Source organism: Penicillium coprophilum, assembly GCF_028826855.1.
Source record: "Penicillium coprophilum strain IBT 35676 chromosome Unknown utg000001l_segment0_segment0, whole genome shotgun sequence".
NCBI classification, from domain to species: domain Eukaryota; kingdom Fungi; phylum Ascomycota; class Eurotiomycetes; order Eurotiales; family Aspergillaceae; genus Penicillium; species Penicillium coprophilum.
In genome coordinates this window covers 1,171,161-1,183,775 of record NW_026622720.1, presented here as the reverse complement: position 1 = coordinate 1,183,775, position 12,615 = coordinate 1,171,161, and the positions used below count along the sequence as shown (strand labels likewise).

General features: G+C 47.0%; 3 protein-coding genes across 3 annotated transcripts; all 3 read left to right on the top strand.

The window, feature by feature from the left end:
• Window positions 1-5,045: 5,045 nt before the first annotated feature.
• On the top strand, window positions 5,046-6,141 carry N7500_000426 (uncharacterized protein; the record flags this gene model as incomplete). The annotated part of the gene is given in 2 exon segments (XM_056671572.1): window positions 5,046-5,646; window positions 5,666-6,141. 2 exon segments carry the CDS (start codon window positions 5,046-5,048, stop codon window positions 6,139-6,141), a joined length of 1,077 nt encoding a protein of 358 aa, XP_056537145.1.
• Window positions 6,142-6,574: 433 nt separating this feature from the next.
• N7500_000425 (rRNA-processing protein LAS1) lies at window positions 6,575-8,096 on the top strand (the record flags this gene model as incomplete). The annotated part of the gene is made up of 4 exons (XM_056671571.1): window positions 6,575-6,694; window positions 6,770-6,909; window positions 7,061-7,504; window positions 7,604-8,096. The coding sequence occupies 4 exons, from the start codon at window positions 6,575-6,577 to the stop codon at window positions 8,094-8,096; spliced, it is 1,197 nt and encodes a 398-aa protein (XP_056537144.1).
• Window positions 8,097-8,346: 250 nt separating this feature from the next.
• Window positions 8,347-12,087, top strand: N7500_000424 (putative NAD+ kinase; the record flags this gene model as incomplete). Its single annotated transcript, XM_056671570.1, has 13 exons — window positions 8,347-8,437; window positions 8,538-8,625; window positions 8,692-8,763; window positions 8,834-8,867; window positions 8,922-9,132; window positions 9,199-9,290; window positions 9,341-9,475; window positions 9,527-9,553; window positions 9,609-9,653; window positions 10,373-10,417; window positions 10,471-11,479; window positions 11,583-11,859; window positions 11,931-12,087. The coding sequence occupies 13 exons, from the start codon at window positions 8,347-8,349 to the stop codon at window positions 12,085-12,087; spliced, it is 2,283 nt and encodes a 760-aa protein (XP_056537143.1).
• Between the last annotated feature and the right edge of the window lie 528 nt (window positions 12,088-12,615).

The following is a 12,615-nucleotide window of genomic DNA, read 5'->3' as shown; positions in this document are numbered from 1 at the left end:
GAATAGATACCATGCAAGATAGTTCATATGTTCGAGTTTTGACCTAGTCAGTCTAGGTCTGCCAAGTGCATATTTCCATTGACTCATTCTACTCTTCTGTGCATCGATAACTTGATTGCGTCAAGAAGACCAATAAGATTCCAGCAAATGAAACTTAGTCGCACGCTCCCCTAACTAGGGAATTGTCCTATTAGAGATACCATCTTAGGCAGCTTTGACTAGATCGGTTTTGATAGAATTAGGCATCTTCAAAATAAAGATGGAAACCATCGCAACGCGAATCACCTCCGCACCCCGTACTCACCGAGTGGCAAAAACATGTGTCTCGAAATAAGCACAACGCAACACCGCAACGCCGCAAACCCGTAATTAATGCGCAGCAAGCTCCATCCACACCAAGACTCTGTACTCCACAGTCCGCCCGTGATCTACGAGATTGCACTGGAAAAGTGCCCGTCTGCAACAGCTAGTGCCCGAAATTCAATAATGTGCTCATGACTCTCATCAATAATGCGCTCATCGCTCTCGGCAACACCCACCTCTATTTCGTATCCACTTCAAGGGCGTCTCGCTGTTGGAGCGGGCAAGAAGCGGGAGAATGACCCCGTTAGACCATTGGTCCGATATGGAAATGATACTCGTTTAAGTGGGGGCTGTGACTCCGGTAAACTGGGTCTCTTTTTGGGGCTGTTTCCACTAATAATCAAAGTAGTATTTTGCTGGGATCTTTTTTTTGGGTGATCTTTAAAGTGGGAATTCGGATGGAGTTTGTATGGAGCCAGACAAAAATAGGTGTGCTGGAGGTGCATATGTAGGGGAGTTGGAATGGGAGATGAAGAAGTGATGTGGACTCGGTGCATATTAGTACACATACAGCATCTAGTATACACATACGTTGTACACTGAAGCAGGCTTCCTGTGGGGGAAGTACATCCGGAAGCACTGTATATCACATCTGACCTCGGCATACAGTTGTGGAACACCGATTAAATTGGAAATGTGTGGATGGAGAACGCGGTGAAAAGACAAAGCGGATGTATATATCCCAGGCACGGAATCGAATCGGAGCATGTGTGATAGGCATTTCTGTCTCAAAGGCCTTAACGCGAGCCCGGGCATTTACATTTCCTCATTGGGACTAGTTTATTAAACTATTATGGGGAGCGCGGGAGATGACTTCAGGGCTTGAGCCCCTCTCATTTTGTAGATGGACGGAGAATGAGTGGAGATTGTTATGTGCCGTTTAGCCAGACGGCGAAGCTCTAATCTCAGACTCTTGTCCCGCTCAAGTAGGGTCCGGAGCAAATCTCTTCATCACAAGCACAGGACTGAGAAATCAAACGATGGTTGTGTTCCCCGATACCCTTGAAATGGTGTGCAATCTCACTGCAGCTGTTCGTTGCATATACCCCCTGCTATAAGCTGCACCGGACTTCTTCTAGCAATACCTTGTTCAAAGTATAAGTTCGGCACTATTGGAGAATCCTGTACGGAGTACGAAGCGGAGTCTCATAAATAGAAATAGCGTAGTAAATAGTCCTACCAAGTGAGAGCTACGTAGTATACGAGGGGCAAGCCCCTCAGGATCAGCCCCTGCATGGTATGGATCCCTAACTCATTGACTTTCCCTTGGAAGCAGGATCAGCGCATGTTGTACTAAAGAGACGGAGTATGAAAAGGGAGTAAGAATGTGGAACCTGTAGCAAAGGAAGCGCGAGGTCGAGGAAAAGGAGAAATCGAAAGTTGCCCAATTTCAATTCGGGAGAAAGGAGACATGTGATTGGTCCAACCTCTCTGAGAACGTTGACCGTCGAACTTCCCAACTTGTTTCTGTTTGACTTCCAGACGGATAAGAAATGTTTTCTTCGGACCTAGACCTTACGTGGCGTTACAAGGCCTGCTGTGAACGAATGCAAATTATAGAGTTGAGTCGATGACGAAGGATACCCGTGAGGCTGCAGCCTTCATCGTGCATCGTGCATTTGACCTTACGTGTCTGTATATAGGTGTCACAGGGTTTGAAGGTCTAGACTAGGAGCTACCTGAAGCTGATTCTAACAGTGTAGCCTGGTGGGAAACGGCTGGTTGCAATGATCTGGGATAATCCCAACGATCGTCGAGATGAGCCCCGCCAAAAAATAACCAACATCTGATTAAGGAGATCGCGACCGAGGCAACCGGGATTTTTTTTTTCTCTTACCTCCGTTCCCCATCTATATGTCGTAAGGTACAGAGTCCATTTGTATCCCTGTTTCTGGGTCTCATCACATTTTCACCATATCAGCCCCAAGAAAACAAAGAACGCACGGGGATCAGGGTGACCCAAACGTTTGCATCCGATGCTACACCGTAAGGAGCTGATGACATGACGCTAAAGCAAGCCAAATTGACCTGGCCCGCAGCTCCCGCTGCATTCTTTGGGGCTAGGAAGGGGAACCGGGCAATCATAACCCCCGACTTGGGACGTCTGGAAGGATGAAGGAAGCTGGGATCGGCTGTGCCCCAATAGTGGAGTGAGTGGATTTCTTTGGAATCAAATGGGAAGTTCATCAGTGTGGATATAGAATCCTGTTAGATGACCAACAGAGGCTGATTTGAGAACGCCGTGACCGCTATACTCCGTGGACTCCGTTCTTATTACTAGTTCATCATAACAAAAGTAGATTATATTGAAAGGGAAACATGGTAGGTACAGAGTACTGGGTCTCGGATCTTGCCATGCAGGGTTCCTTTAGGTATCTCGTATTTATTACTCCCTACTCCGTCCAACATGAGCTGAATCCTGCCAACATAGTACCTCTGTATATTCAAAGGAGGGGGGTGACCAGACTAGGGCTGGATCCTTTTCAAGAAACCCGACTGTGCCATAGCCGTGTTGTTACGGTGTGCTCAGTGCATACCAAGATCGGCAATTCTCAGGTTGTGTCAGCGGTTCCACTAAGAGAACTCTGATCAAGACAAATCAGACACATCTGGCCTTCTGGAAAATTGTCTCCAATTATTTCTCCTTTGCTTTTTTTTTCCTTTTTTTTTTGTGGCCCCTGCAATGTAGTGGGTCTTTAAATGCTCTCCGGTTACAGGCTTGAATGCCGCGTGATGGGCTTGATGTGTTTTGCATCAAGATCGGCTATTATTTGTATCTTATATGTACGATATTTACTATAAACAATATGATCCTCTCTCCTCCATAATATATATTTCTCAACAGGTCCTCCGTATAGTCCATTCAAATGGTTCAAATCCTGTAATATAGATTAGAGAAAAACGCCCCTGACCAAAGACCCGGGCTTGGCCGGGGATTGGTCTGTTTTTGGCTTTGGCAGAGCCCTAAGCACGATCCGATCCACCTGGCCACGTTGTAAATGGCCCTCCTTTTCCGTTTTTGATTTTTCTTGGTTTAGTTCACGCTAAGTTCTAGACATTGGCGCTAATGAGTGGAATTGCCCTGCAACTTCCCTACGGTATAAGCTGCAGGTGATATGAGATTGACCATACTGATCACATTCAAACATCTTCAGTGAAAATCCCGTTGAAAGCGAACTCAAAAAAAAAAGGTCAAACTCCACTGTTCAACACTTGGGATAGCCGAACTTCCCGCTCCATGTCCCCATTTGATGACTAGGCTTTTCTAACTCTCCTTTTGGTGGCGTCTGTGATGGATGTCTGTACCACGCTCCCGATGAAACAGGCCCACAAAACGTTGAGGCAATCGATACGCTACTTGGTATTAGCTATATTTTAGTTGGCGCCCCTCTCTTTTTTTCTCTCAGGTGATACTAGAGAATGACCTCGAAGGTTGATCCTACAAAAATGCAGGTAGCCTAAGCCTCGCATGGTCCAAGTTTCCGTTTTCGATTCAGCCAAGCCTTGATTGGCTGTGAACCTGACGGCTCTAGGCTCGGAACATTTATGGAAATGAGAAAAGTCAAAAATGGAAATAATTAGATCCAAGACCAGAGCAATGATGCATCTCCTGCATCATGTACTCCGTATTCCGGTAGAGAGAAAATAGCAACCTCACATCCGGGTATGCACGGTACAAAGGGAGAGACAGTTCTTTAATCTAAAGAGTTCAGGAAAGGACGGTAATTATCTTTTTCGTTTTCAACTCCACTTATACCCCCTGTCGAAATCCAAAAAAGGTAGATGTGCGTAGTCGATCTCTAGCCCATCACATTGTAACCCTTGCGTAACGGGCTCTGTAACGCTATAAATGGGGAAAGGGAACAGGGGAAGGACAAAGTGTCCTGTAGATTAATCCAAATCCGGTCGCATTCTGATAATTGGATCAGATCGAAACAGACTCTATTGGGAAAGGCAGATCAGCATTCCCAGCGGCTAAAGAGTCAAGGTTCACTGGTTTATGGAATTTTGGAAATGTAATTTGTTTTGAACCTAAATGGGAGTAGAAGTATATCATGTTTTATAGGTGTATATCAAAAAGAAAAGATAATAAAAATCTCATAAAACGGGAGCCCCATTTTCTATACACGTGTGAGAGGATTCTATTGGATGGCATAATATACAATTTACAGATACACGCTATACACGCTGTACACACACTATATTATACTTATTTTAATCTAATTTCTTCCCCATGTTCGCCTCAAAAAGCATGTTCCATGTTCCCACAGGTCCGATCCCCCCATTTGCTGCACTCCGGAGTATTCCCTATGGGTCGAAACGGTGGAACTGCCCTGATTTATGGATTCGGTTCCAGGTTGCGTTTTTCTGTCAACGTCGTGTCATCTTAGCACATCGTAGATCCTAGGCCCTGGATTCCCTTATAATCCCGCCCTACCTAGTTAACCGGGATCGTCACTGGAATTACTCTTGAACGGCTTTTATTACTCTTTATTCGCTCACTACGTAAGCTATTTGCTGGTCTAACATGATTCTGACTATATACTAACGTGATTCCCCCTCAGTTCCTCTCCTCATCTTACTTTCCACTTTCTTATATGGCCAATTATTCTTGGCAATCTCAACCCCCTTCAACGGGCTCTCAATGGGTTCAAGACGATGCTTCTGATGACCAATCCACCATGCAAGATCTAGCCCGTGCTTTCCCTCGACCGAGGCACACTCGCGTCATGAAGCCTCGTAGTGCAGGCAACAGTCCTTCGTCAGCAACCAGGAGACGATCGACAGTGAACCAAAATATGATGCATGGACTACCTACTCAATATCAGTCATCTCTGGAAGAAGCTCTCATCGCCTCAGCTGCCCGGAACTCACGTCCGATGAGCTGGCATCCTTCATCAGCAAGAACTCGGGGTCTTTCAACCTCGTACATCTCAAATTTCCCTTCGGATAGTTATGCCGGTATGGGACCCATGTCTGATCAGTACCTCAACTCGGCCGTCTACAACGAAAACATCATGTCATATCCCATGACCGCCGACCCTGCATTCTCTCCTAATGATTACTTCCCTGTCTACTCAACCATGCAAGACAATTTGTCACTTCCGCAACAGACCTCGTCGCTGATGACCGGCTCACAGCTCGACCCGATGGGATGGGATTTCAGCGCCATGTCCACCGATATGTTAACAATGTCGCACCCTGCCTCCGACAACTGGAACCTCGACATGCTATCGATGGGCACCAACATCCCCCCCGCCAGAGACAACATGCCCAAGCTACGTCAACGTCCCTTCCCCAGGTGAACTGAGTGGCCCATCAACACCGGACTTTCTCCCCATTCAACAATATGAGAATCCCTTCCAAATCATCCCCGAACCCAGGAAGACCGGAAAGGCAGAAGAAGAACTCGTCGGCATGGGCCTCTACAGCCAGCCCAACGGAACACTAGCACGCGCCCCGCAGAGCAAATCAGGCGAGGGCCTGAAGCTCGAAGAAACATTCACTCCATCCGACGAAGACAAAGACGCCGAGGGGGACGAGGTTGAGATCACCGAACAGAATCAATTGCCCCAGCAACCAACCTACCACGAATCTGCGCCTACCATTCGCCAGTCAAACTTTCCCTCCAAGCAACAGCCCAAACAAGCTCGGAACCTTCTTCAGCGGTCTTTCTTCTTCGATCACGATGGCACAGATCAGCAACCGATGGCTGCTGCACAACCCTTTGCTGGTTTCAATCAGCCTTGCATGAATTATGGTTATGGTTGGATCTGAGATCGCCTAGCGTAGGACTTTTCTATCTGCTTCTTTGCGCATTTTTTATTTTACTAGCGGCATAGCGTGGAGTTCTCTTGCTTTTCTCTTGGAGTCGGATAAACGGAAAGGATACCCTGGGACGAGATCTACCAACATTTACCTTAGGTGTACTCGTACACAACCTGATACAAAATCTACCTCAATATTTGCTACCTATCATTATTTTTCTTCTTCAGTCAAAACTAAAAGCACAGTGTTAAGTTTCTCGAAGTATACAAACCCGCCCTCTGATTGGCCGCGGAAGGAATAAGCGTCGGCCAAACCTCCTCGAAGGAACAACCATCTCCCGAAAATATTTCGCAGGTTATCAACGAAAAGTCCAGCAAGCAAAAGGTCACTTAACCAGCGTCGGATTTAATTTGAATCTCTCATTTGAATCTCAGCACCGGGAATGGCAAAGGTCATTTTCACGGCTTGGAAAACCAAGTCTCAATTGCTAGAAGTGCGGGACGAGTTTTATCCTCCGTCTGCGTACACTGGACCGGATTTGCGTTCCCATGGCTGTGCGGTGGTATGTTACATATGCATGATAGAAATCAGTGGTGTCAGCTGTCTACGTGGTTTACTAACGATATCCAAATTGAAGGTCGAAGCTTGGAAGCTACGCGGCAATGTACCGCACCATGTTGAAGCTACAGCGTTATTGACAGATGCCATTCTCCATGATGATGCGCAGAGAAATTCAATATTCTCAATTCGTGCTACATATTCCGCAGCTTTCTGTCGGTGAGTTGTGCCGTGCCTGATTTTTGTTTTGTTTTTTTACATTGATGGGAGAGAAAACCTACATCTAATTCCCTTGGAATGATGTCTCAAATTCGAATTTCCTCTTTTCACATAGCATATCTTGTTGTTCAAAACTAACGCCCAAGCTCAGCTTCGTAACTGGTCTCGTGGACACCAAGATCCACGGCGTTCGTCGAACAATGTTCCAGCGCGCCACAGACCTAGGCCTCCCAGCCTCCTTCGTGGAACTTCGCCACGAAGCAACCCACCGCGAGCCGCCGTCGCTTGTCGTACTGCGCAAAGCTTCACAGCGCTCGCTCGAGTGGCTGTGGGACAATTACTGGGCCGGTGTTGCTGATGACTCTGGTGCGTCTGCATTGACCCATGACGACGGTGCGTCTGTCAGGGCCACCTTGTGCGACGCTCTGCAGCCTCTAGCCGGTGGATCGGCGGATGTGCCCAAGAAGCGGAAGCGTGATCAGGCTGTTTCGGTTGCTATGCGACTTGTCTCGGTTTGCAATGTCTCGGGGACGGGTGTCAGGCTTTTGTCTTCTGTTTTACTCGAGCAGGGGTTTCTGGTGCCCAAAGGGCGAGAGTGAGTTTGCGTCCCCCCTTTCTTCATTGCTTTTGTCTCGGATGTGTCTGAAGGGATACATCTGTTGTCGGGGAGTACATGCTGACTGGGAAATTTAAGACTTGGTGATTCACTGAATGATACATTCAAAGAGTGGAACCCAGTTCTGCAAAAGGTTGCAGAGAGTCATCCTGCGTTTTTGAGACATTTGACGGAAGATCTGGTCAATGATCTAGCTTTCAAGAATACAACCGATATAGAGACAGATGCGCCTTCCGAAGCACTGTATCTGTGGCTCGCACATATCTTGACATCTCCTTCCTGGGAATTCCACAGGCAATCCTGCCCGCAGAGCTATGTTCTCCGAGCTTGTGATGAAAGTCCACACCACTGGACAAAGATGTTGGGAAATCAGTTAAGAAGGGAGGCTAGCAAGCCTAAATCAGCTCTCGCCGCTCGACCCGCTGCCAAGAACCGAGTCTCAAAGCCCAAACATGTTAGGAATGACTCGCACCATGCTCCAACCCAGCTCTCGGATAAGCTGTTGGAACATGGATGGGGATTCCTAGAGAAATGGGATAGTCGACCCTTAGGCGTGGTATCAAGTAATTAGACGGGCATATCTCCAATTTACAAAATGAAAATCACACGCTGCTGGCAGCGTTAGAGAACCTCAAAGCCAATATTCCCCTACACAATACGGACATACCTACATAGTAACGAGCAGCCAATCAAAAGCGGTGGCATTACTAAAAGCTACATGGGAAGATTGTTTGTCCGGATGACGTTCGTGATCCGAGAGATCCACCTAGGCAGTGTACCTCTTCGAGAGCTCCCCGCACTGTTGTGATTCATCTTTGGTGATGAACTTTCTAAGAACACAGTTATTCGGAATTAACTCCCGTCTACTCAGACCACAAGCCAGAGCCATGCATATCCAATCAATTCCTATGTGTATGTTGATCTCCGGCCCGCGATATATATTACCAATCAACAATGGCAACCTTGGTATATTGTAAGAGAAATATTTGCTCACTTTAGGTCAATTCTACAGGGACGGGGAAGGGCAACAACTATGCCTACCTCGTGACGGATGAACCGACCAAGAAGTCGGTTATTATTGATCCTGCCAATCCTCCGGAGTGAGTTGCATCATTAGATCAGGTTGATGCCACTGCATGAACTGAACTGATTATGTGGATTTACAGAGTTGCGCCAGAACTTGAGTCTCAGATTGCCTCTGGCAAGATTGACCTGACGGCCATTGTTAACACTCACCAGTATGTAGATAAAACTTTCATGGGCCGGTAACAAGAGGACAAAATTCAGATTTGCTGACATCTACTAAAGCCACTGGGATCATGCGGGCGGTAATGATGACATTGTATGCATAGTTTGCGGGATATTGGGTGCTACTTCGCGCTAACATTTGCACCAGTTGAAACAATTCAAGGGCCTTCAGGTCATTGGTGGCAAGGACTGCGCGTCTGTCACCAAGACTCCCGCGCATGGCGAAGAATTCAAGATCGGAGATCGTATCTCAGTGAAGGCATTGCATACTCCTTGTCATACACAAGACAGCGTTTGCTACTATATGCAAGATGGAGACCAGCGTGTTGTTTTCACAGGCGATACTCTCTTCATTGGTGGTATGTTTATTGTCCTTTCGACCTTATACCTGTCCATAGAATATCATAGGCTAATTTTGAAATTAGGATGTGGCCGGTTCTTCGAAGGAAATGCGAAGGAGATGCACAAGGCTTTGAACGAGACCCTCGCGGCTCTGCCTGATGACACCAAGGTTTATGTACGGCTGTCTTTTCGTATTTATACACGGCTCATGTTGACTTCTTCTAGCCCGGTCATGAGTATACCAAGGCCAATGTCAAGTTCTGCATTGCAGTGTCGCAGACAGAGCCCATCAAGAAGCTCCAGGCATTTGCGGAAAAGAACCAGCAGACACAGGGAAAGTTCACCATCGGTGATGAGAAGGTAAGAGGTAGACAAAATCAATATTTTTGATCGAGACTGACAAACATCTAGCTCCACAATGTGTTCATGCGCGTCAATGTAAGCTAATTGTCCTTTGCCTTTGTATATGCAGTTGCTCACTTAGAACACACAGGACCCCGAGATCCAAAAGGTAACTGGCAAGACCGATCCTGTGGATGTGATGGCAGCATTGAGAGAGATGAAGAATTCGATGTAAAGTATAGGAATAGTTTAGCGTGCGAACCTATCAGATCACCTTGTGTCCTGAGATATCTCCGTAGAAATCAGGTGTGTATTCCGGAGCTAAACTGAATCGCCAAGACAGAAAAGTCTGTAGAACACACATATGAGCTAGATCTACACAAATCAAGCCATCTGAGATATTCACTCCGGAAAATCGGCCATGTGTTCTGGGAGCTGTATCTGGGTGGATATGTCTACGTCATAGTCGTGCCAAGCTCAGACCGGTGTTCGCCAAACATTTACGTATAGAGCTGTTTTATATGATACTTATTCCTGCATATCGTGTATTTAGGAACAATTATAGATTCAATCCCAATATGCCAGACTCTTATTACAGATCAATGCTATTACTCTTTTCTTTAGCTAGCTCGGATGCCGAGGAGAATCGATGTGGTGCATATGTACCTTTTGTATGGGAAAGCCATATAAAAGATACCTAATTTTTAGATTTTTTGTTTGCGGGTGCACCGAGGTGGTGGGGCATGGTTCCCAGTTACCCACTTTCTTTCATGCCACCAACACCCAGATAACTTGACCATGACAGAGTGATCAACAGTGAACCTCGAGTACTTCTGTGCGATGGATAAGGCAGCTACGGAAGATGTAAGTGCGGATGGAATGGGATATTGCAGTGACTGACCAATGCCATCATAGAACAATGGAGCGGCGAGGGATGCAGATGCTCAGAATCACCTAGAGGTAAGCACCGTGATTCTTATGAGAGTTCCATACTAAGGCATGTCACAACCTAGGTCGTGTTTTATCCCGACTCCAACCACCGTCGCAAGTCCTCCCTTGTTACGATGGACAAGCCAAGAGTCCAACCACACTCAGCCCATGATGACCAGATGACCGCCTGCTATGTCCATTCCCTCATAGCGAGCGAGTGGACCGCACCCCAACACCACATCAAGCCTAAAGCAGATACAGAAGATGTGATACAGACACTGGATGAGGATGAGACGAAACCCGTGGCAAATACCAAAGGCATCCAACCAGAGGAATTCGTCACAGTGGTCGACGACAGCAACAAACCGCTACCTACAGTCATCGAGTCTCGGCATCTTACAAAGAGACAGCTCTCAGATATGGCTTGGAATGTGCGAAAACTATCCAAAAAGCTGGGCAGCATCAAGCTCAAGCTCACTGTGAAGAATATCTTCATTGTAAGCAAGGCGCAGGACCAGTCGCTAGTAAGCCTGACTAGAAAGGTTACAAGGTGGCTACTCTCCAAGGACCGGGACTATATGTACGTGGTCTACGTCGAAAGACGGCTCGAGACGCATGCGGACTTCGGTGCATTGCAACTGGTAAAAGACGAACCCTCCGCCGAGGGCCGGCTCAAATACTGGGATACCAGGCTTGCACAAGAACAACCGCATTTATTCGATTTTGTGATCACGCTTGGCGGAGACGGAACCGTTCTCTACACGAGCTGGTTGTTCCAGCGCATAGTGCCGCCCGTACTCTCGTTTGCGTTGGGCTCCCTTGGCTTCTTGACCAATTTCGACTTTGCAGATTATCAGAAAAGCCTTGATAATGCTTTCCGGGAGGGTGTTTTCGTCAGCCTACGACTTCGATTTGAATGCACCATCATGCGCAGCAAAGCGCGGCTAAGAGACCCGCACTCGCGCTCCCTACCGGAGCGTGACCTGGTGGAGGAATTGATCGGAGAGGAAGGGGAGGACACTTTAACGCATACACCAAATCAAGTGTTTGAGATTCTCAACGATGTAGTCCTCGACCGGGGACCAAACCCAAGTATGTCTTCCGACTTCCGATATCTGATTGGGATTCTCCCCCTTTGTGTTACATGTTGGGTTTCACGACAGAAGCAGACACGCAGCTAACGAATCTCCACTAGCCATGTCTCAAATCGAACTCTTTGGAGATGACGAGCATTTCACTACTCTGCTTGCCGACGGAATCTGCATTGCTACCCCAACCGGGTCGACTGCTTACAATCTCGCCGCAGGCGGCTCTCTTTCGCACCCTGAGAACCCTGTCATCCTTGTCACCGCCATCTGCGCCCACACGCTGTCCTTCCGACCGATTATTCTACCAGACACCATTGTCCTGCGAATGGGTGTGCCGTACGATGCGCGCACCAGCTCATGGGCTAGCTTTGATGGACGAGAGAGGTGAGTTTCTTACATTTGTTACATACTATATCACCATTGCTTGGGTCTATTATCTGACCTACAACCCCCAGAGTCGAGCTACATCCTGGTGACTATGTTACCGTGTCAGCCTCGAGATATCCTTTTGCCAACGTCCTGCCTCCTGGCGGGCAGGGTGAAGGCTGGGTGCATAGCATCTCCAAGACTTTGAATTGGAATTCGCGACAAAAGCAGAAGAGCTTCAAGTAACTGAAGTGGAGAAGATCCTTCTTCAACATGGCCCTTGACTCTTTTTTCGTCTTCCGCTTTTTTCTTTTATGGGCATATTTGGTGTTATTTGGTGTTTACTTGATTCGATTGCTTGGGTTTACAGCCACCGGGTGCTTCATTTTTGGGTGTAAATATTTGATATCAAAATCTACGAAAACTATATGATTTCGGATGAGCTTGGAAAATCAGGATATTATTCTATTCTTTTAGCTAATAATTAGTGTAGCTACAAATTCCCAGCCATTTACATATTTTTTTCCCAAGTGGACACTACTTTTTTTTTTTTTTCGCTAGTAGCTGCGGCTCCGCTCGGCCCTATAAAAGGCCATCGCCCAGCCCGAAATTTCTTCTTCTTCATCTTCCTCAACCAACTCGGTTCGAAGTCTTGATGTTGGCTTTGAACTTTGTTGGAGGAAGACAACCCAAAGAGTATATGTGAACAGACTCACATATACTCTTCCTCACCGACTTGGTAAGTTTGTGACTTTTTCTTGCATTGCATTCATT